The sequence below is a fragment of the Leucoraja erinacea genome, chromosome 24 (genome assembly GCF_028641065.1).
Source record: "Leucoraja erinacea ecotype New England chromosome 24, Leri_hhj_1, whole genome shotgun sequence".
Lineage (NCBI taxonomy): Eukaryota > Metazoa > Chordata > Chondrichthyes > Rajiformes > Rajidae > Leucoraja > Leucoraja erinaceus.
The window spans coordinates 30,259,316-30,284,692 of NC_073400.1; the positions used below are offsets into that span (position 1 = coordinate 30,259,316).

Here is a 25,377-nt window from a genome sequence, read left to right on the forward strand (position 1 = left end):
GAGCATATGGAGGAGGTGACATGAGCAGGGTGGCTAGGAGGAGGTGGAGGGAACGAGAAATGTACCCACCATCACCCTCCCCAAGCTGGCCATTTCACTTTCATCCGCCCTTTCTCTTCACCCATCCCCTTCTACATTCATCCTCCCCCCTGGCCTTATATTTCACTCCCTCCTCTTCTCCTTATCTGAGAAACTTGTCTCCTATTTTGCATCCGTGTCATATGGTTCGAACGGTGTTAAATTTGATTTAAACCACACAGCCAGACTATCTGCCTACTTCCTGTCATCAACTAAATCAGCTTCTTAGTTCATGCTACACCCAGACCCGTCACCTCTAAACTGGGCGCTGGGCGCTACCTCTTACATTCAAAACCCGAAACCCATGGCTTGTGTTCACAATTGCACAAATTTCCATTCCTGCTGGGTTTAAAAAAACTAAAAAAACTGGCCTAACATTAAATCCCAGAAAATTAAAGTCTTAGTTTAAAACTTTTCATTTTTGCTAATCCTTGCAGGGCCTCAACTCCTCCCCATGTCAAATAGCCACTACCTGGTCTCCAGCACATGTCGATTTACTCAAAGCCATTGAATTCACATTGTAAAATCAAAGGTCCCACTTCTTCTGCAGTTGTATAGGGCTCTGGTGAGACCATATCTGGAGTATTGTGTACAGTTTTGGTCTCCTAATTTGAGGAAGGTTATCCTTGTGATTGAAGCAGTGCAGCATAGGTTCACGAGATTGATCCCTGGGATGGCGGGGCTGTCATATGAGGAAAGATTGAAAAGACTAGGCTTGTATTCACTGGAGTTTAGAAGGATGAGGGGTTATTGTATAGAAACATATAAAATTATAAAAGGACTGGACAAGCTAGATGCAGGAAAAATGTTTCCAATGTTGGACCTATTTTCTATGTTTCTATGTCTCATCTTCGAAATGTGTTCCTTTTGCAGCCAAGTACCAAATCTAATGCTCCAAGGGAGTATTTTGGCACGTTAATGCTGCTGCATAAATATGAATGATTAAACTGCATCGATATTTCCTTGCAATTCATTTTTGCATACTATTCGCATACTGCACTTTCTTTCAAAGGAGAATAGCTAGTTTAATTACGGTTTATTAATTAATTTTAAGTTCAATCAAAATCTGCAACTCTTCCCCTGAAAGTTCATAAATTTGAATTAGAATATTTAAAATAAATTTTTATTTTCATACATATATTACATGTATTTGTCACATACAATGTAAAATCGCTACAAACATTTGACACATTTTTTTTGCTTTAAATTCAGTTATCAAAAAATAGGAAGACATTAATACATTTTTGGTCATATAAACGCGCAGTGCTCATGCAGTTTGAGATAAAGTCAGAAGCATTTCATCACTGACAAAGTCCTGAACAACACTATTACCTTGTAACCCCAGCATCGGTCTTTACAGTAACAGTGTTTACGATAAAAAGGGAAAGCTTGAATCAAAGTTTATCTATTGTTTGTCAAGCTGGAAGAGTTACATTCATGTTCAAATCACAAGGTGACCATAAACTGCAATGCTCTGTAACAAACTCCCCAGAGTAACAAACTATATTAGGCAAAATGAGGAAGGCTTGTGTTTGCCAACCTTTATCAAGGCAAATGCTACTCTACGTATGACGCCATTGTTAAGTGCACTCCAAAAAAAAATACTACACAGTCTGACCTCATCAATCTTTTCACACCTACAATAACCCATCTTTAAAGGAATTCCTCACTTCAAATGAAGCATAGCTACAAAACAACCAATAGCTTTTAATCCACGTCACTATTTTGTCACTCTACCCATTTTTTTTCTATTATACCCGCTACAAATGTTGACAGACCTATTTCCAAAGATTCGTTTTGCAGCAATATTTACTAGGAAATTGAAAATAATTTTACAGAGTATCTCAAATTGTGCCTTTGATTACTAAAATAATTCTTAAATGTCACCAAAGACTGCAGACATCAGGGGATATTGTACAATTGACGTACAACAGATCTTTTAGTATTACCTCTCTCTCACTTAAGTTTGGGAAGGGCTGGGAGAGGGGGAGAAGGCTCAAAGTGAATAATGCACATCTTGGCAGAATGACGTGCATGCAAGTGGGAATTTCAAAGATCACAAATTAATAAGCAATCCTTTTAAATACCGAAGTGCAAGGTCATCCCACAAATACCACAACATTTTATTCAAAATACTTAATGGGAGAGCATAAAAGGCATGATGGAAAACATCAGCAGCATTGAATTGTCCAAATTCACTAATACCAACTCACGCTCATATAGCTCGGTCTTTAACAATATATTCAGACTCTGAAAAAAAAAATTAAAGATTTGCAGATTTTCAAACAATATCTATCCTTTGGAATTATGGTGCAAAGCGAAATTTCAGTGCTCTCTATCTTTCAGTGCTGTTTATAAGATGATATACCGATTTCCACCGATACTGATGCCACCAGGCAGACCAGTACAATTAATCACACTTCCTAACAATTGAAAAATCACATTTTAAGTGCATAGGGTAATTACATTAAGATAAGCTGCCATAAACCATGGGATTGAGATGCTTCTTGCTTGAAGCAGCACTTGCATTTATAATTATACAAAAATGAATCCAGCTCGGTTGCAAACAAACGCGCCTCAGAAAAAGTGAACAGATTTGAAAGTGACTCAATGTGCAGGATTTTACCATGTCCATCACGTAGTTAAAGGAAACCAGTTTTCTAACCACTATTGGCCGATTGAAAAATGGACTCAATTAAATTTATTGCCTCATTACACAGTGGTAATAAAAGCTGGTGATAACATTTTAATCAAGTGGCTTGATTAAATCAAGATTTATCAAGTTTCCATGTCGTATATCGGATGTATATCTGCAAAGTCTTGTCCTATTTTAGTTTAACACATGAAGGTGTGGAAACATGAAACACTCAATCTGTACTGTAGGAAATGGGGATAGTAGAGAATGGTCAATTGCTTTGTACAAAATCCCAGAGATATTGGCACAATTATATTGATTTGCATAATGTCAATAGCCATTTACCATTTAAATACAAAACCTTTTAGCAGTTTTTTTTTCTCTTTCCCGAACATGGATCGATCACCGAAGGCAGGAGTTCAAACCATAATTAAAATTTTCTAACAGGAGCAATTCTTACATTAATAATACCGTCTGAGACAATACCTTTGGCAATGCCTGCCGGTGATGCAAACAATTATTCCAATTTTACATCTAAAATAATGTCACCAGGAAACTTTGAACTGAACATCTGGTAGAATGAGTCCACTAAGCAACTCAAAACTCACGTCAAGTCAGTAAAAAAAGTAGTTGGCGTTAACTTTCATGTTGGTTGAATGTTCAGAACTCCTTTGGTAACAAGGAGCAAACCAACTGCACTGGGAGTCTTGCAAGTAACAAATCCTCGCTGATATCGGACATGGATAGATTTTTCAACAGCACCCAGAATTCCAATGTTTTTCACTGGTCGGCACATTCTTAAGGTCAATGTAGTCCCCTTGGCTCTGTGTCAGAGTTCCCAAATTTGACATCAAGCACTTTACCAATACACTGCAACCCCAAATGGAATTTCATGTTATTGTTAAAGGTAACACTCACATCGACATAATAGCATGCAAACTTATGTTTGATTTAGTTTAGAGGTACAGCACAGAAAGAGGCCCTTTGCCCCCCCCACCCCCGAGTCCCCGCCAACCAGTTATCCCAGGACACTAGCACCATTCTACACACACTTGGGATGATTCAGTTTTTACCAAAGCCAATTAATCTACAAACCTGTATGTTTTATGGAACATGGGAGGAAACGCGAGCATCCCGGAGAAATGCCATGTGGTGAAAGGGGAGAACGTACAAACACCACACAGACAGCCCCCGTAGTCAGGATTGAACCTCTATAAGATCCCCCACCATCCTCCTGCGCTCCATGTAATAGAGACCCAGCCCACTCAACCTCTCCCTATAGCTCACACCCTCTAGTCCTGGCAACATCCTCGTAAATCCTTTCTGAACCCTTTCAAGCATGACAATATCTTTCCTATAACACGGTGCCCAGAACTGAACACAATATTCTAAATGCGGTCTCTCTCACCAACGTCTTATACAACTGCAACATGACCTCCCAACTTCTATACTCGATCCTCTGACTGATGAAGGCCAAAATGCCAAAAGCCTTTTTGACCACCTTACCTACCTGCAACTCGACCTTCAAGGAACCATGCACCTGTACTCCTAGATCCCTCTGCTCTACAACACTACCCAGAGGCCTACCACTCATCAGTTAGAGTGCAGTCCTGACCTCCCATCTACCTCATTGGGGACCTTTGAACTATCTTTAATCGGACTTTAATGTTATTTCTTGCTCTAAATGTTGTACCCATTATCCATTACCTGTACACTGTGGAAGGCTTGATGGTATCCATATATAGTCTTTCTTTGACTGGGATAGCATGCAACCACAAGCTTTTCACTGTATACGTGACAATAACAAATTAAACTAAATTACCTCATGGCTTGAGCAACATTCTTGTTTTGTTTCACGGAAGTTTCAAACCAACCAACAAAATGGTTCTCTTTACTGAAGATGTTTATCTCATCTCTGGTGATGGCCCATTCTGATAGGTCACACTGTTTCGAAGAGGAAACAAAAATAAGTTCCATATACAAATTCCATATAAAATACAAATTCAATATTCAAATTACATATAAAATTGCACCCAGAGGAATTACATATAAAATAGGGCAGCACGGTGGTGCAGCGGTAGAGTTGCTGCCTCACGGCGCCAGGAGACCCGGGTTCGATCCCAACTACGGAGTTTGTACATTCTCTCTGTGGGCCGCGTGGGTTTCCTCAGAGATCTTCAGTTTCCTCCCACACTAGTAGGTTAATTTGCATGGTGTGAATGTGAAATTGTCCCTAGTGTGTGTAGGATACTGTTAATGTGTGGGGACCGCTGGTTGCTGCGGACCGAAGGGCCTGTTTCCGCGCTGTATCTCTAAACTAAACCTGCAGTTTTGTGCATTTTTAAACACACATAATGACTATAATTCATGTATAAAATAACTATCGTCAAAGGGAAAAGTAGTCAAGAACAAAGTGACGGTTTAATTTGCTGATGGTTAAAATACCTATTTACAGAGACTGGGAAGGGACAAGTGTAATAAAGTCAAATTCAGTCCCAAAAGTCAAAACCAAAACTCAATTTACCCTGCCTGCAAATCTAAATGCAATTTGACTTTGCTGTATATTTAAAAACCTACCCTGGAAACATTTAAATTGTTGGCAATTTCAGTGCTTATGCTATTTACAATATTAGTCAATGATGAGGAGTTCCTCTCAGTGCAGGTAGCACCATCTGCTGGTTAATTTTTCACAAACCTTCTGCAAACAATCATTGGATTCTTGCCCAAAACACAAAATGCTGGAGTAGGGCACCGCAACTGCTGCTGCCTCACAGCGCTGGAGTCCCCAGTTCAATCCTGACCTTGGTTGCTTTCTATGTGAAGTTCGCAGGTGCACCCTGTAACCGTGTGGGTTTCCTCTGGGATCTGCCGTTTCCTCCCACATCCCAAATATGTGAGGGTTTGTAGGTTAATTGGCCCTCTGTTAATTGCCCACTAGTGTGTAGGGAGTGGATGCCTATTTCCTTAGCTCCATAATGCTGCTGCACCCGCTGAGTTTCTCCAGCATTTTTGTCTACCTACTGATAGAGCTTGTTTCTTTGTCAAAGATATCTTTTTTAAATTTATTTCAAAAATCCAATCGAAATTTTCTGATGTCTAAACAGCTTCAAGAGCAGTTGACCAGATCAATCACATCAAATAAAACACTCAGCTGAGTGCAGGAATGAATGGAAATGAATGTGCAAGAAAGTGATGAAGGTTAATTAGAAACACAAATCTGTACACATTGGAAAAGGTGCCATTGAAAATGTTTTAATGTTGAACCTGGATGATTGCCAAAAGCAGACTAATGGCTCTTGGGTGAATAATCTCCAATTAAAGGATAAGAAAACCACTCATGATATTATAGTTCAGCATTTAAACAACACTTTCTGTTAACATTACACGGTGGTGCAGTGGTGCAGCAGTTGAGCTGCTGCCATACAGCGCCAGAGAACCGGGTTCAATCCTGACCACAGGTGTTGTATGTACATTTTCCCTATGACCGCGTGGATATTCTCACGGTACGCCGGCTTCCTCTCATACTCCAAAGTCTGACAGGCTTGTAGGCTAATTGGCTTTGATAAAATTGTAAATTGTCCCTGATGGTAGTGGTACCATACAGGGTGATCGCTGGTCAACGCGGACTCAGTGAGCCCAAGGGCCTATTTCTGCATTGTTTCTCTAAAGTCTAAAGTTGAATGATTGTGGCAGAACATGACACAGATTCTTTAAATTGAAATACACACATTAACAGGTTATTTAATATTTAATTTAAAGTGGTGGTTTCCACACAATCCCATTGGGGGACAGAGGGTGGTTCCAAAGATTCTAGGGGATTCATGAGGATTTAATAAGTAATTTAGTTAGAAAGTTAAGAAAAAAAGATGAAACACTTTCAACAGTGTTAACTCCCCCAGCCAAAGGGCTGCTGCATACTTTGCAGAGCATAAATCATCTAAAAAGCTTGCAGAGCACTGTTTTAAAGGCCTGGATAACAAGCAGAAAGCTCAAGTTTTAATGAACAAGACATCAATGTTCTCTCTGTTCTGACATTTGTGGAATATCCTATTTTAGTTTAGAGATACAGCACGGAAACAGGCCCCTCGGCCCACCAAGTCTGTGCCGATCAATGATCCCCGCACACTAACACCATCCTACACATGCTACGGACAACTTACACTTTGACCGAAGTCATTTAACCTACAAACCTGTACATCTTTGGAGTGTGGGAGGAAACCAGAGCACCCGGAGAAAACCCACTCAGGTTACGGGGAGAACGTACAAACTCCGTACAGACAAGCACCCATAGTCAGGAACAAACCCGGGTCTCTGGCACCCTTGCCTCCTATCTGATGGTAGAAATTAAAAATCAACTGTATCTGATTTCGGAGTAGTATGCTCAGATGTAACAAGTGCTCTATAATTTACGGAAGATGGATTCTACTATTCTACTAAGTATTCTACTATGATTCTACTAAGTATAATAACAACAATCTGAGAGAAATTGGACTTTTTGTATGCATGATTTTTGAATCTTTGCTACTGTCAGCATGACAGTGCAGATCGGGGAGATATCAAGACAGGATAAATGAAAGGAAGGATGTTATGATTTCATTAATACTCATTGCAAGAAAAACAATTGCTGATTGCATTTTAGTCCAAATTGTTTGCAAGCCTCTTTAATGTCAACATAGTTTATATTACTTAATCATAAGATCAGAACATTTGTGTAGCTACACTATTAGGAACAAAATAACTCACAACCACCACCACAGATTTTCAGACTGATGAGATATTTTTTATAATTTTACTTTATAATTACAACACAAAGGTTGGTAGAACACAATGGCGCAGCGGTAGAGTTGCTGCCTTTCAGCACCAGAGATCTGGGTTCGATCCTGACTATCTGTGCTGTCTGTATGGAGTTTGCATGTTCTCCCTGTGACCGTGTGTGTTTTCTCCGGGTGCTCCGGTTTCCTCCCACACAAGGCGTGCAGCTTTGTAGGTTAATTGGCTTTGATAACATTGTCCATATTGCGTAGGATAGTGTTAGTGTATGGGGTGATCACTGGTTGCCCCGGACTCGGTGGGCCAAAGGGCCTGTGTCTACGTTGTATGTCTGAAGCCCAAAGTAAAGTCTAAAGATAAGCACACTTGGCTTCAGGGTTATTATGCATGAGACTGGCCAATATAAATCTGCTAAAGATACAAATGCGGCAGCATATATACTTCAGATCACCTTGTTTGCCAAGAGAACACATGGCACTGGGCTTCCATCCACCAAAGCAATTTTGTTGTCTAAATCGTGCTTCCACTTGAGGCAGCTGTGGAAGGTTGTTATATCCGTCACATCGAACATGATGATGCACGCCCCAGCATCTCTGTAATATAACCTGGTCATCGACGTAAATCGCTCTTGCCCTAAGAACACGTTAATTATTTATTTACTGAACCGTTTATTTACAATCGTCTCTACATCTACAAAATTGATGACTGAATTTTACCCGGTGATGATTCAGTTGATAAAAATGCAGGAAATTTAAGTACACATTTTTTTTTGCACCAATCCACTTCTAAGAACGTGCTTAGGCACAATTTTATGGTAGGATTAGAGAACCCCTACAACTCATCCATTCTGTTACTAATTGTAATGGATACCAAATTGAAAAATATTCAGTTGTCAAATACTAAACCTTTATCCACCTAGAGGGTGGAGGAGATAAAATGTTCAAGAAGGAACTGCAGATGCTGGAAAATCGAAGGTAGACAAAAATGCCGGAGAAACTCAGCGGGTGCGGCAGAAGAATTTTGGCCCGAAGCTTTGCCTTTTTTTCCGCTCCTGAGTTTCTCCAGCATTTATGTCTACCTTAGAGGGTGGAGGATACAAGGAATGAACTGCCAGAGGAGGTATTGTTTAAGGAAGATCTGCAGATGCTGGTAAATCGAAGGTAGCCACAAAATGCTATAGTAATTCAGCGGGTAATTAAATTAGAGTAATTAAAATTGAATTGAATCTGAATCTGGATGAGGCAGCATCTATGGAGAGAAGCAATTGGCAGTGTTTCGGGTCCAGACTGTTCTTCTGCCAGAGGAGGCAGATGAGGCAGGTACAATAAGCATTTAAAAGACTCTTGCACAGGTACATGGATAGGAGAGGTTTAGAAGGATGTGAGCCAAAACGCAGGCAAATGGGACCAGCTTAGATGGGGAAGAATGGTTGGGATTGAGACGTTGGACCAAAGGACCTCTTTCCACATTGTATAACTCTAGACTATTAATCCGTTACCCTATTTCACAGAGAGGCTTTTCAGTCGGGGTAGAAGTATTTTTCCTTGCCACAACATTCAGAGTGAAATACTACAATTCAATTTTTCAATTATGTTATCTATGCTGCAGAGCAGAATTGTTTAATTATTATTTTTTTTAATAGTCCTGCTCGCTCAATAATGCTTAATTAATAGTCTTTCTTCCATCATGACTGATGACTACAAAACATCCAGTTCCATTTGGAATTTCCCATTTAATGAATGTTTCCACGCTGTATCACTCTATCACTCTATAATGGAGGCATGCAGCAAGACCTGGAAATCATTTAAGTTGGCTGAAAAATGAAAAGTAAGATTTGCACTATACAAATGTCAAATATTAACCATCTCCAATAACATAATTCACAGCAAGTCTCCTTGGGATTCAGTGGCATAACCATGTAGCTTCAATGTTTCTGTGGGTCACCTAATAAATGCGGGCTGATTACATACATTAGGGTAAATGAACAGGTCAAAGGCTGGCTGTACTATAGTAACTTGCCTCAACTTCCCAAACCTTTCCATCATGCCCATGGCAGAAATTGGGAAAGTGGTGGAATATCATCCAAATTCAGTGCAGTTCATAAGTGATAGGAGCAGAATTTATGCCATATGGCCCATGAAGTTTACTCCGCCATTCAATCATGGCTAAAGGGCCTGTCCCACTGTACGAGGTAATTCAAAAGTTCTCCCGAGTTTCCCCTGATTCGAACTCGGAGAATTACGGTAATAGCTGCTCGTAGGTACTCAGGGCTCTCGTGGACATTTTTCAACATGTTGAAAAAACTTCACGAGCTTACCGTGTTTCCCGAGTACTTGCCGTTAGCGTTACGAGCCGCTAAGAGACGTCATGAGCTCCTACGTACCCGCTACGTACATTCTACATATACTTTTGTTGTTTTTTTAATTCGGGAGAGCTCTTGGGTAAACTCGTATAGTGGGACAGGCCCTTAATCTATCTTCTCCTCTTAACCCCATTCTCCTACCTTCTCCTCATAACCCCCGACACCTGTACTAATCAAGAATAAATCTATATCTGCCTTAAAAATACCCAATTACTTAGCCTCTTCAGCCTTCTGTGGCAATGAGTTCCACAGATTTGCTACAATTGCAACAATCGAGGTTCTCACCATCCACGCCAAAGCAGCTGGCCGAGTGGAACTCCATCGACCATTCTTCATGCATCATGTGATTGGCGGGGATGGTGGAATGTTCCATTGTAGCATCGAACAGAAAGATGGTGAGGATGTTGAGGCGAAAGAATCCCACTTCTCTGCAGCCACAATCGTTTTCCTTTCAACATCCTCACCAACTATCTTTCCAATGATACAATTGAATCTTCCTCCATCCCTGCCAATCACGATGCATGAACATTTTTACCACGTTTCTTTTGATTCATGTTCATCCCCTGGTTCTTGACCCTTCCAACTACTGTTTTATTGCTCGCTCTTTCTATTTTCTTCATGATTTTAAATAACTCCATTAGATCCCCTCATAACTTGCTCTGTTCCAAGCTCAACCTCTCCTGTCCAGCCACAGAATTGAAGTCTCCTAATTTAGGAATAATTTTAACAAGCCAGCATGCCTGGAGCATTTTTGTCATTTCAAAAATGGCACCCAGAACCGGACAGAATATTTGTGGCCGAATCAGTATTTTTAGGAAGCTCATTATAAAATGTCCTGTATTTCCACAGCCCAGATTAACATGCAGTCTCTTATCTACTTTCTCAGCCCGCTATGCCTCCTTTAATGAACTAGACATGCACAAACCAGATCTACATTTCATTTGCCATCCATCCATGAGAACTCCACTTTATCAATTGTTACCCTATTCAGAATCTCAACTACATATTTTGCAGAGGCCCCGGCAGTCTCTCATCTTCCCTGCTGAAGAATGATGTACAGTACCAGACTTGGCTCCATCTCCTTTTGTGGTCTCTGACTAATTCCAATTCCTCCCCTACATCACATTTCCTATTCACGTGCCCACTAAATATTTTTAGATATCCTTTTTGTGCGTGTTACCAGCCTTCTCGCATGATCCCTAGTATCTCCTTCTTTTAACTTCTCAGAACCTCCTGTAATCAGCTGTTTTTGTCTGTCTTGTTACGATCCTGTCATGTGAATATCATATATTCTTTCTTCTCTGCTTCATTTTACTTGTTTATTTTATTTTACTCGTTTTTTTTTGTTATCCAAGTTGTTCCAGCTTTAATTTCCATAACTTACTCTCTAATGGGAATGTACCCACATTGTAGCTGAATCTTTAAGGATGTCGTTATTTACATAGAGATTTTATTCCATCCCAATTTACTGAAGCCGGATCATCCGATAGAAATGAGTACTTCCCCAGTTGATTAATCTTACCTTGGAGTGTTCCTGTTTAAGAAAGAACTGCAGATGCTGGAAAAATCGAAGGTAGACAAAAATGCTGGAGAAACTCAGCGGGTGAGGCAGCATGCTACCATGGAGTGTTCCTTATCCATTTCCACATCTATTTGGAACCTCACAATATGACATAAATCAAGTACAAGGATCATGGAGTGGCACAGAGGCGCAGCGGTAGATTTACTGCCTTACTGCACCAGAGATCCGAGTTCGATCCTGACTACGGGTGTTGTCTGTACAGAGTTTTTACGCTCTCCCTGTGACAGCGTGCGTTTTCTCCGGTTTCCTCCCACACTCCGAAGACGTACAGGTTTGTAGGTTAATTGGCTTCAGTGAAGATTGTAAATTGTCCCCAGTGTGTAGGATAGTGCTAGTGTGCAGAGAATGCTGGTCGGCACGGACTCAGTGGGTCGAAAGATCTGTTTTCATGCTGTATCTCCAAACTGAACACACATTGATAATCCATGCACTTAACTTGGTTCATTTCTCAGAATAGAATTCAGGAATGCCACCATTTCTTTGGGCCACAAATGCTTTAATCAAGTTGTTCTATATGTTCTTCAGAAATCCCTTCCCCTCTTAGTTCCTCTTGCATGCTATCCCAGTTTTTATTTGAATCGTTAAAGTAATTTATTTACACTACTCTATGGCTTCATATGTTTTCCATAAGTGAAGAGTTGAGAACAATTGCCCTTCTATAATTAAAATTAATCTAAACTCAGCAATATGGGAGACAGAATAGGTCTGATACCGGACCTCACAGTAGAGGTAAAACATTCCATGACAAAAGTTAGCTATACATCTAAAAGGGAATTATTCGTTAATTAAAAGAAATGACTGAATGTTTGACGTCAGTGAAAATTGCTTGTAATATTGTATATTTTACACAAATTCCAGGCAGCTGGCCTGCATGGAACTTCCATTAAATATATACAAACTTCAAAAAAGTACTCCTTTTAAGTTTTATTTGTTTTTTTAACATTAATTTGAAACCAAATATAATTGCCACTGAGAGCAGCTATGCAAGGATACCAGCAGGTGACTTGTTTCACTTAAAACTATTTCCAAAATAAATTGTGGGATATTCAATGTGCACAATTTTATAAAGAGCATAACCTATTGACATGCTAAAGCGTAACTCAGCGGGACTGCAGAAGTCTCAATCAGAAGAAGGGTCTCGATCCTCAACGTCACCCATTCCTTCTCTCCAGAGATGCTGCCTGTCCCACTGAGTTACTCCAGCATTTTGTGTCCATCTTCGGTGTAAACCAGCATCTGAAGTTCCTTCCCACACATTATTGACATAGTAACATTCGATCAGGAGATCATTTCCATATGTAATAATTGAGTAACAACAACCCATTTGAAATATTTCTGGTTCAGAAACTGAAGTTGGCACTTACCTGCTATGTCCCAAAGCTGAAGTCGAACGGCCTCCGTGTCAGACCACTGTAAAGTTTTCAGAGCAAAGTCCACTGAAATCAATGAACAAAGTATAGTTATCAGTGTTTGTGAAGAGAAAACAAAAGATCTTTACAACAACATTCAATGATTTAGCCAGGATAAAATTAGGATTGCATCTGAACATCATTAGTTATTGTCTATTGAACAACAAAACACCCAGCCGAGAGATTTATTGATCCCCAATGAAGATCTTCCTCAAATCAGATATTTGTTGGCAGAGCATTTTGCAAAATAATGCAGGATGTTGGAAATCTGAAAGTAAAACAAAGTGCAGGATATCTTCAGGTCAGGCAGCATCTGAAGATCGATGACCTATCAACCGACAGCTCCTTGGATAAATGAAATAATCCACAATAAACGGCATTTCGTTTGGACCTCAAGGGGTCCAAATGACAATTAAATTGACTCTTGACTCTCTTGATTTTCCAGGGACTCCGGGTGTATCTTTATTGTCAGAGGGCAGTGCCAAACAATGGCAGTTTGATAGAGACCTTACTTTGCAGAAGTGCAAGGTCTACCCTCAAGTCAACAGGCAAATAATGGGCTGAAGCTCAGAATAAATGTAAAGCCTGTTCACACCGGGGGCAGTAGGGCATTTGGAAATTTTAATCGATTCACTTTTCAGGATGCAGGCACCACTGGCAAGGCAGTATATGTAACCTATATTTAGTTTCCCCCCCTTCCCCAAATATCATGGTTTGCTGTATCACTTCAGATGGGCCTGAAGTCAGAGAGGCCAGACCAGGCAAGAATTGCAGATGTCCTCTCTCAAAGTAGGTTAGAAAACCAGTTGTGTATTCTGATAACTTTGTAGCTATAGTGTTTAAGAAGGAACTGCAGAAGCTGGAAAATCGAAGGTAGACAAAAGTGCTGGAGAAACTCAGCGGGTGCAGCAGCATCTATGGAGCGAAGGAAACAGGCAATGTTTCAGCCCGAAACGTTGCCTATTTCCTTCGCTACATAGATGCTGCTGCACCCGTTGAGTTTCTCCAGCACTTTTGTCTAACTTTGTAGCCCTCACTGCAGACTGTTGAAATTCGAGATTATAAAGCAAATGTAAATTTCATCATCGGATTTAAACTTCGAAAGTTCTCTGTGTTATTCCAGGGTTCTAGATTACTACTGTGGGGCGGCACGGTGGCGCAGCGATAGAGTTGCTGCCTTCTTCTTAGGCTCCCTTCGGTCATGGCTGACCATGGGTGTCTCCAGGGTGCTATTCCCTATATGGAGGATGCCTGTGCGTGACTTTGTTTAACGTGGGGAGACTGGTGCACAGACAGCCACCCCACGGTCCTTGACAGATCTGGGTCAGAATCCAGTGCCGTGGAGTACAAGACGACCGGAGACCCTTTTTGCTGCAGCCTTCATCCGCCTTCCCAGCCGCTGTGACGCTCCACTAAGGTCAGCCATCATCCTCTGCCTGTTCCACCGTTGAGTTCTTGGTTGGATTGCTCTTTGTCAGAGATCTATCCGCCATGGGTGGCCCTACCAGGAGCATAGCTCCAGACGGCATAGCTCTCGGGATCTCAGGTCCACACAAGCTTCTCCACCACGACAAGGTGACAACCCACGGAGCTGCCTTACAGTGCCAGAAATCCGGGTTTGATCCTGGCTATGGGCACTGTCTGTATGGAGTTTGTATGTTCTCCACGTGACTGCGTGGGTTTTCTCTGGGTGCTCGTTTTCCTCCCACACTCCAAAGACGTACAAGTTTGTAGGTTAATTCAGTAAAACTTGTAAATTGTCCCAAAAGTGTCAGACAGTGTTAGTGCATGGCGATCGCTAGTTGGAGCGGATTCGATGGGTCGAAGGGTCTGTTTTCACGATGTATCTGTAAACTACTCTGGTAATTTAACCATTGCGCCATCACTTTAGTTAAGGAGTTATGTCATACTGAATTGAACTGGTTAGGCAGATAAGCCTTACTATGTTATTGTATACTTAATCTGATTCACTGGACAATCGCCAACGATGCACTTTCCAAAGTGCGACACATGAAATATTGTGCTTTTTAAAAAAGATACTCCCATAATAAGCACATAAATCTTGGAGGTGTTATGTAGATATCTCAAGTTGGAGACAATGTAGATATCTCCAATTTTTAAATACACTCAACATTCTGTTTCATAAGTTATGCACCCACCCTCCCCCTAACGATTTTATAAGATCACTCCTCATTCCTCTAAACGCTAAAGAATATCTATTTAAATTTATTTAGCTACAAAATTAAGAAATATGCTTGGCTAAGTTCCAGCGTATTGCACCATTTTCAAATGTTATGTACAAATGTATTTCCACACGAGAAATTGCGCATGGGAAATGATGGGGTGGATTTCTCTCTTTAGCAGACAGACAGACAGACAGACAGACAGACAGACAGACAGACAGACAGACAGACAGACAGACAGACACAAATTGACTGGGTAAAACAAAGGAGATATTAAAGATAGACACAAAATGCTGGAGTAGCTGATTTTACCAGGTATTATCATTGATAATTCCAGGGCGGCACAGTGGTATAGCTGCTATCTCACAGTGCCAGAGATTCGGACCTCGGGTGATGTCCGTGTGGAGTTTGCATGTTCTCCCTGTAACTGTGTGGGTTTCCTCCCGGTGCTCCGGTTTCATCCCACATCCCCAAAGACGTGCGGGTTTGTAGGTTAATTGGCTCTGTACATCGGCCCTAGGGTGTAAGGAGTGGATGAGAAAGTGGGCCTAATGTAGAATTAGTGTGAAGATAGACACAAAAAGCTGGAGTAACTCAGTGGGCCAGGCAGCATCTCTGGAGAAAATGAATAGGTGATGTTTTGGGTCGAGACCCATCCGGGTGGTGCCGTACAATGGCAGCCTCGCCAACAGCCTGTCTCGTCCTTTTCTATCTTTGTTGTTTTTAGTATGTTGTTAACTGTATGTTAATTGTATATTTAGCTTTGTATTATGTGGTTGTGGGAAACTTTTTTTAAATCTCTTTCCTCGACGGAGATGCGATTTTTTTCCCCCTATGTCGTATCTCCATCCACATTTCAGCCTAACATCGAGGAGCAGGCGGCCTCTTGCTGGATCGACTTTGGCAGCTCCAACCGCGGGAGCCCGCGGACTTAACATCGTGGAGCTGGCGGTCCCTTTGTCAGGGATCGACCTCGGGAGCTCCAACTGCGGGAGCTTGTAGACTTAACATCGTGGAGCTCGCGGTCCCTTGGTTAGGGGCCGACTTCGGGAGCTCCAAGCCGCAGGAACTTCCGGAGCTCCAAAACGCACAAGCTTTGATCGCCCCGATGCGGGAGCTTCGATCGCCAACTGCGGGAGCTTTGATCGCCCCGACTACGGATTGTTTGACTGTTCCGTTTGCGGGAGAACAAGGAGGGAAGAAGATAAGACATCATTGCCTTCCATTACAGTGAGGTATGTGGGCGAGCTGCTGTGGTGGATGTTTATGTTAACTTTTAGGTAAGTGTGTGTCTTGTTGCTTTTTTTCTGGAATGTCTATATGGCAAATCTAATTGCACTGTACCAATGGTAAACGTGGCAACAAAAGACCATTGAACCATTGATCTTTGTCTGAAGACCAGTATCTGCAGTTCCTTCCTACACAGAATTAGTGTGAGCAGGTGATCAATGGTCGGCATGGACTCAGTGTGTCGAAGGACTCGTTTTCCATGATATATCACTAAACTAAACTTTAAATACTGTTAAAAGTTTTTTCCTTAAATTAAGGTGCAACAATTCAATTCATTATAGGTCAATTCATTATAGCATTTTCATTATGTAACTAATGTGACCATATTTCACATTTAAAGGAGAACATAAAGACCCTGAGATTTTCAGTTTCAAAATGGCTCATGTCACTACAATACATGGTCAATATTTTGGTTCATGAACAATAATTCTAGATTGAGTTTAAATAAAGCAAACTAATTATTCAAGAAGCTCTTATGTGGGGCGCTGATCCTTGTTGAACAACAGTTTCAGCAGAATAAAATTTAAGTAAGCATACTCATCACACATATAATTCTGCTGTTCATGAGAAACAGTACATTTTTATTTGAAAACATATTCATTCTACCGTGGTGAATTATTAGCTGAAGCAGCTTCGGTTTTTGTTACTCACTGGACATCCTTGGCAATGAACCCACTCATTTCAAATCAGTTTTACTGTTTTTTCAAATGTTAAGGTTTTACCCTTTAATTGTAACCAGTCATTTTTATTAGACTTTACAAATCTCATTGTTGCCTTAACCACATCCTCAATCATTGCCACAACTTGGTGTAATCCATTTTGCTGCCCTCCCCACCATCATTGTTGTTCCATACGCTGATACCTTTTATATGCTTATAACTGAATTACATCTCCTATGACAACAAACATTCCAGACAATTAGTCTCATGGGGCTCATTAATATTTCCCTACACTTCCTGCAAACCTTATTCCCATTGGCACTTGGAAAACAATGTACAGATTAAATTAATATTTGAACATTTCCTTTTGCACAGCTCCTCGCCCACATTTTCACAAGTACGGTCATTAGTGCTTTAATTTCCATCACCAGCTGAAACACATATTATTTCCTTTTAATACACTAAATTATCACAGAAAATGCACCCAAACTTACCGGCACTGATTCTAGACTATACTGCAATATAAATGGTATCATTTACTCCTCCACTTGCCAAGCAAACAATCTGATAATCCCAAAACTGACACTGCTTTAAATTAATAATGGCAATAATGTTTGATATGCTGATGAGGGTTAAATTAGTGGAGAAATGTTTAAATGTTTTCCTGCTAATATTATAAGGAGTGCAGTGCACAATGAAATCTCAATTTTCGGCATAAACTCATACTCATTTGGTTTTCACACACTGCATTGAAACCGGCTATTCAGCCCAACCTGAAAGTAACAACACAAATAGATAGTATGGCAACGGCATATCGGTCGGGGCATTGAGTAAAAATGTCAGGAAGTCATGGTGCAGCATTGTAGAACTTTGGTTCGGCTGCTTTTGGGAGTATTGTGTGCTGTTCTGGTCGCCCAATTACAGAAAGGATGGGGAGAGATTGGATAGGGTGCAGAAGAGGTTTACCAAAAATGCTGCCTGGATTAGAAGGTATACAAGGGGAGGATGGACAAACTGGGATTGTTTTCTCCAGAATGTCAGATGTTGAGAGCAGATCTGATAGAAGTGTAAAAAATTACAATATGCATAGATATGGCAGACAATCACAACATTTTCCCTGGTTGGAAATGTCAAATACTAGAGAGCACAGCAGGGGCGGCACGGTGGAGCAGCGGCAGAGTTGCTGCCTTACAGTGCTTGTAGCACCAGAGACCCGGGTTCAATCCTGACTCCGGGTGCTGACTGTACAGAGTTTGTACGTTCTCCCCGTGACCGCGTGGGTTTTCTCCGAGATCTTTGGTTTCCTCCCGCACTTCAAAGACGTACAGGTTTGTAGGTTAATTGGCATGGTGTATGTGCAAATTGTCCCTAGTGTGTTTAGGATAGTGTTAATGTGCTGGTCAGCGCGGACTTGATGGGCCGAAGAGCATGTTTCCGCGCTGTATATCTCAACTAAACTAAAGCAAAGGCTTAAGGTGAGAGGGGCAAAGTTTAAAGGAGATGTGGGACAAATTTTATTAATAAAACAAAGATGCTTGGAATGTGTGGTCAGATATGGTATGAGTGTTCAAGAGACTTTTAAATAGACACATGGATATGTTCTATGAATGTGGATATGGAAGGATATGGATCACATGACAGAGGAGATAAATTAACTTGAGATCAAGTACAACATACTTCATCTGTCTGATGACCTGACGCCCACGGCCAACACCACAGCACTGGTCAAGAGAGCCCAGCAGCGACTACACCCTCTCCGAAGACTACGTAAAGCAGGTCTCCCCACTACACACCTACGGACTTTTTATAGGGGGACAATCGAGAGCACATTGACCTACGGCATCACTTCCTGGTTCGGGAGTTGCAAGGCGTACGAACGGCACCAACTAGACAGGATTGTGAAGACCGCCAGCAGGATTATTGGTGCTCCACTCCCTTTCCTGCTGGACATATACAGGAAGAGATGTATCAGCAGAGCCATCTCCATCATCAAAGACCTCTACCACCCATCGCATGACATTTTCTCCATCCTGCCATCTGGGAAGAGGTACAGGAGCATTAGCTGCAAAACCAGCAGGATGCTCCTCAGCTTCTTCCCACAGGCTATAAGACTGCTAAATGGACTTTGCCCCCTGCCAAAGTGTCGAGCACCAACCACCAACCTGGACACACTGCAGCAGAACCACTGCTGTGCCGCTGCCGATCGGAACGCCTGTTGAATGTTTAGTAGAGTGTTAAATTTGTTCATGATATATGTATTTTTACTTCTATTTATTTTTAATGCACACTGAATGGACACTGGTTGAGCAACGTTTTTTTGTTTCCTCTGGGTATGTGAATACTCAGGAAATGACAATAAAGATATACAATACAATACATGGACATTGTGGGCTAAAGGACTTGTTCCTGTGCTGTACCGGTCTATGTTCTAACATCTCTGCCAGTGATCACTCTTCCTCATTAATTCCGGTCTATAGCCCTCTCTGCTGCAGCATTTCAAGTAAGAATTTAATTGTTCTATCTGGGACATGTGACAATAACACTCTTGACTACTAATCTGGACAAATGCTGTCAGGACCCAGTCTGAACCACTCTCCCAGGCAATGTATTCCAAGTATGTATTACTCTATGGGCAAAGAAACTCTCCTTTCAAATCTCTTCCGCCTGACCGTAAACCTCATGTCTTCTAGTTTCATCTGATACGAGGAGAGATATCCTGCAGTCTATCCTATCTATTGCCCTCAATTTTATATACCTCAATCCTTTCACTTAACCTCCTCTGCTCCGAGACAGACCTAGCTCCTCTAGTCTCTCCTTATAATTAAACTACTCTTTTCCAGGCAATATCCTGCTGGTGTGCATCTCAGGGTCAAGCTATGAAGTGCAGCACGAGAAGTTTAAACTAAAATATTTTTTCATTAGTGAAGCACAGGAAAATGTTTCACAAAGCAGAGACTTGTACACAAGATTTATTTGGATGATAAGGGCACAAGACAGCCAATGCTGCTTTAAGCTCCTGTTCTTGTAATTTTTCTAAGATGACTGTGAACTATTCAAGAATAATTGTGTTCAACTCTATATTCACAATATACACTCCATACAAAGGATACACAAGGTTAACTAGATAATTGTTAATTTTGCTCCATTCCTACTGACCCAGCAATAACCCGAGGAAAGGTCCTGGACATGAGGATGTAATAGCATCTTAAATTCCTACAGTTCATTTATGATGCTGAAAGGCATTGACACCGAGTTAATTTTCAATATTCCTCTATTTCTTTTTCACACAAAGGGTAGTGGGTGTATGGAACAAGCTGCCAGAGGAAGTAGTTGAGGCAGAGGCTATCCCAACATTTAAGAAACAGATGGACAGGTACACGGATAGGACAGGTGTGGAGGGATATGGACCAAGCATGGGCAGGTGGGACTAGTGTAGCTGGGACACGTTGGCTGGTGTGGGCCGATTTCCACGCTGCATCACTCTTTGACTCTATCTTGCGGGAAAATACCACAAATTTAAAGACAACGCATTAGCCATGGAGTATGGCCCTTTGGCCCAATTTATCCATCCCAACCAAGATGCCCATTTAAGATAATCCCATTTCTCTGTGTCCTAGTATCCTACAGCCATTGTTCTTTTTGATCCTAACTGAACAAGCCTTATCGCACCTCAACAACCAAAGACCATCACCTCTTGCACTATCGCAAACTAGTTTTCTTCTTGATTTTACACCAATGTTGTTTTTGCGGTCTTTCTTCTGTTGTCTTGCATAATTTATGTTCTTGTGTGGTGTCTGAGTGTAGGTGCCGGTGGCGTTACAAGCACAGGCGTCTTTGTTCTCTGAGCAGCACAAAACCACTACTCATAAGCCACCTGAGATTCCATAAAAACAACAGAACGTAGACCATCATCCTCGACCTCGAGGGATAGCCACGACGTTACTGCAAACAAGATTTTCATTGCACCCGTGTCTAACTGTACTTGTACATATGACAATAAATGATTTATATCACTTTCTATGCAGGGGTGTCTTAAAACATAGGGGACAAGTTTATGGAAATAAGTGGGAAGTTTAGAGGGAATCGCAACAATATTTTTTTTCACTTGGAGAATGATCGGAGTCGGGACCATGTGCTAAAGGTTGAGACAGACTCTCATGCATTTCAGTATCTAGATGAGCAATTGAATTACCAAGGTAGACAAAAATGCTGGAGAAACTCAGCGGGTGAGGCAACATCTATGGAGCGAAGGAATAGGTGACGTTTCGGGTTGAGACCCGAAACGTCACCTATTCCCTCGCTTCATAGATGCTGCCTCACCCGCTGAGTTTCTCCAGCATTTTTGTCTACCTTCGATTTTTCCAGCATCTGCAGTTCTTTCTTAAACAATTTAATTTCCAAGGCATAGAAGGCTACAGAAGTGAGCAAAATAGGACGTTATAAATAGGTACTTGTTAATTGGCATACAAACATTCTGTCAAAGGTCCTACTATGCAATTCTACACACTAAATTTGAAGACAAAGTGGTCTAAAATACAAATTTTAATCATAACGTAACATTTACCCAACTAAGATAACTAATGCAAGGTTGGAAAAGTAATTCACATGGAATAGTTTTAAACAGTTGAGGAAAGTCTGTTCCCACTCGAAGAAGTGTTAAAAACTAAACAGACAATTGATTGAGAAAAGACAAGAGAGAGAGATTTTGGTCTTTGAATCAGTCACGTTGATGTTGAATATTATGCATATTTATTGTCATATGCACATACAGTGATCGCATGTACAATGAAATCCTTGTTTGCAGTGGCATCACAGGTGCCTGGACTCAGAAAACACACAACATAAATTGTACTAGAGGGTGGAAGAAATCAATTGAATAATTCTTAAGTGGGAATTGGAAATATATTGGAAAAGGAAATATTTGTAGGGCCCTGGTAAAAAGCATGGTATCAATTATCGGGCAATCACAGGGACAATGGATCAAGTAGGTATCCTCATCATAGAAACATAGAAAATAGGTGCAGGAGTAGGCCATTCGGCCCTTCAAGCCTGCACCGCCATTCAATATGATCATGGCTGATCATCCAACTCAGTATCCTGTACCTGCCTTCTCTCCATACCCCCTGATCCCTTTAGCCACAAGGGCCACATCTAACTCCCTCTTAAATATAGCCAATGAACTGGCCTCAACTACCTTCTGTGGCAGAGAATTCCAGAGATTCACCACTCTCTGTGTGAAAAATGTTTTTTTCATCTCGGTCCTAAAAGACTTCCCCCTTATCCTTAAATCACAGAAACTGACTTTCACTTCACATGGGTATTCTGCAGTGTATTGCTCGTGTATTTATGAACTTCAACTTTTGCACCATAAAACATTATTCATACAGTTTAGAACATGACAACAGTGACTAGGCTTTGAAAGTAATTGATTGCAAAACCCTGGGGAATGTCTAAAATGCACTTGATAAAAGCAAGAATTTGATTTAATTTAAAAGTATTAGTGTATTTTTAGACCCAACAAAGTAATACATGCCTAAATAACAACATCTTGTATATTTTACTTATAAAGATGAAGAAGGCTATTCAGCCCATCATTGCATGCTTCTCAGCCCAATATTCCCACTCTTCCACCAATAACCCCACTTCAATGGCACTTTTCCTTGCAACCATAGCTAAAGCAAAACTTGCCCTTTCTCTTCACCCCTTCCTATCATCCAGGGTCCCAAACTATAATTCCAGGTAAAGCAGTGATTCACTTTCACTTCCTCCAATCTAGTCAACTGCGCTTGCTGTTCACAACATGGTCTCCTCCAGATAGACACAAAATGCTACCGTAAACCAGCAGGACAGGCTGCATCTCTAGTGAACTTAAAAAAAAAAATTAACCCCCCCCCCCCAAATCTTCTGTACATACTCTCTCTGTCAATTCCCATTTACTCACTGACCAGATAACCTTGTTTGCAGCTCAACCCCACAGTCAGTCCGGTTTGACCAGAGGCATCTCATCTCCTCGGCCTCCCTGTAGCTTAAAGGATTGCTTCTCCACCAGTTCTGACAAAAGGGATTTGACCTGAATATTTTTACTGTCACTCTTCCCACATATGCTCCTTCCCACTGAATATTTCTAGCATTTTCTGATTTTATTTAATTTACACCATCTGTGGTTTCCTTTTAAACGTTTCCCTTCGCCTTATTTTCCTATATCCCTGCAATTAATTCTCTCTCACAAATGCCTGTCAGCAAGTACTGTAGCAACGTTTAAGAAACATTTAGACAGGTACATGGATAGGACAAGTTTAGGTGAATATGGGCCAAATGCAGGCAGGTGGGACTAATATGGACAGGCATGTTGGTCGGTGGTGGCAAGTTGGGCCGAAGGGCCTGTTTCCATGCTGCATGACTCTGGTTCTATAACTCCCCTTGTCTGTTTCTTTTTGCTATTAATCCACATAAAGCAGTAACTTAGAAGGCAACATCGATCAGTACAACACAAGAACAGATCCTTTAGCCCACAATATCTGTGCAGAACATGACACCAAGACCAACTCTTATCTGCCTCCACGTAATCCATATGCATATCCATGTGTCTTTCCAAAGTTTGTTAAATTATACAATCATATCTACCTCAACTTCGTCCCCCAGCAGCATGTTCCAGGCAGTCACCACCCTCTGTGTAGATGCTGCCATATGTCCATAGATGCTGCCTCACCAGCTGAGTTTCTCCAGCATTTTTGTCAACCTTGGATATTTCCAGCAAATGCTGTTCTTGCTTGAACAACCCTCGGTGTAAAAATAACTTGCCCACCCCCACATCTTTAAACTTTGCCCCTCTCAGCTTATTGCTCTGCCCCCTAGTATTTGATTTTTCAATGGTGGGGAAAAAGGTTCCGACAATAAGCAATCTACATATCCACACATCTTTTAGATGCGGGAATAAACCGGAGAGCCCTGAAGAAAGCCATGGAGAAAATTACAGACAGCAATCCACCCAACCTCTGACATTAATTGAGCGAGCGTCCCCCAAGTTGAGAGGCAGCAACACAGGCATTAATTCCAAACAAAAAACACTTTCAACTTTTCCCTCCCTTTTCATACAATTATCAATCTAGCAAGATAAATCTATCTTCACCCCACCTCCCACTGCAGAGCTCTATCAGCTCAAAAAAGTTACTTTTAACTCCCACAGCAAACTGGTAACCCCAAAGAGATATTGCTCCTCCATCTATGAGATTAGATCTATATCAACCTAATGAAAGACACTGTACGGATGTGCATGACTTGAGAGTTATATACAAGTATACACCTCCACTTACCTCCCACGGTGGACTTGTAATGTTTGCTGAAGCTGTCGTTGGTGTAACGATGCACAAGGGAGGTCTTGCCCACCGCACTGTCACCGATCACAAGCACCTTGAACAGGTAGTCCTTGGCCATGATGGTCTGGGGAGTGAACGACAGAGGCTCAGGCTCAATGAGGGAGGCAGACACTGAGGAGCAGGGAGGAAGAGAAGGAGGGAGGGAGGTTATGTAGGTTGGCTGCCGAGGAGGGAGGCTCAAGGATGGAGGGAGATTGGTGCACAGAGGAAGGTGGGCGACTTGCTGAAGGGGGGGGTGAATGGAGGGGCAGAGAGGAGAGGGATGGAGCAAGGGAGGTTCACCGAGGGAGGGGGGGGGGGGGTTCACTGGGGAAGGACGGCCACTCGCTGAGGGAGAGGGGGAAAGGTAGGAGGGTCACTCGCTGAGTGGATGGAGGATGGGCAGATGGAGAGGGCACAGAGAACACCCAGTGAGGGGTGAGGGAGTGAGGAGAAGGAAAGCGAGATACTTGATGAGGAAAGGAAGATGGAGGAAGACACACTGGAGGTAAAAAGGAGGGACGAAAACTCGGAGGGAGACTAAGAAGAGGGAGGGCGACCCTCACTGAGGGACGAAGACTCACTGAGGGAGATTGGCCGAGGGAGGGAGGGAGGGAGACTGGCTGAAGGAGGGAGGACAGTAGGAGGGGAGACTCGTTGAGGGAGCGAAGAGGGAGATCCGCTGAAGGACGAGGACTCACTGAGGGAGGGAAAGAAGGGGGAGGACCCTTTGATGGACGAGGACACGCCGAGGGAAGTGGACGCTGAGAGGGAGGGAGGGAGGGGAGGAGGGCGGCCCTCGGTGTGAGGAGAACTCACTGAGGGAGGAGAGACGGGCTGAGGGCGGCCCTCGGTGTGAGGGAGACTGGCTGAGGTAGGAGGGAACGAGGGGCGGCGTCGGTCTCGGCCCCGTGTTCGCCGCCCGCCCGCCCGCCGGGTCACATGACGCCCCCCCAGTGGCAATGCACCCTGGTAGTTGTAGTCAGACCGGACCTGCGCGGCCTAACCCCCCCCCCCACCACACCACGTGACCGGTGCACCACGGGAGTTGTAG

At 42.1% G+C, this 25,377-nt stretch overlaps 1 protein-coding gene across 1 annotated transcript; it reads right to left on the bottom strand.

The window, feature by feature from the left end:
• Positions 1 to 1,174: 1,174 nt before the first annotated feature.
• LOC129708903 (ras-related protein Rab-7L1-like) lies at positions 1,175 to 24,519 on the bottom strand. The gene is made up of 5 exons (XM_055654956.1): positions 24,282 to 24,519; positions 12,792 to 12,863; positions 7,935 to 8,116; positions 4,536 to 4,657; positions 1,175 to 3,583 (listed from the first exon to the last, which is right to left on the bottom strand). The coding sequence occupies exons 1-5, from the start codon at positions 24,400 to 24,402 to the stop codon at positions 3,466 to 3,468; spliced, it is 615 nt and encodes a 204-aa protein (XP_055510931.1). The 5' UTR covers positions 24,403 to 24,519; the 3' UTR covers positions 1,175 to 3,465.
• Between the last annotated feature and the right edge of the window lie 858 nt (positions 24,520 to 25,377).

Excerpts from the sequence above, each read along its gene's own strand:
- LOC129708903 (XM_055654956.1), bottom strand. The coding sequence starts at position 24,402 with ATGGCCAAGGACTACCTGTTCAAGGTGCTTGTGATCGGTGACAGTGCG. Across the intron at positions 4,658-7,934 it reads GTGTTCTCTTGGCAAACAAG|TGTGACCTATCAGAATGGGC; the intron begins GTGATCTGAAGT and ends TCTTCGAAACAG. Across the intron at positions 3,584-4,535 it reads AATGTTGCTCAAGCCATGAG|TGTATTGGTAAAGTGCTTGA; the intron begins GTAATTTAGTTT and ends TTGGGGTTGCAG.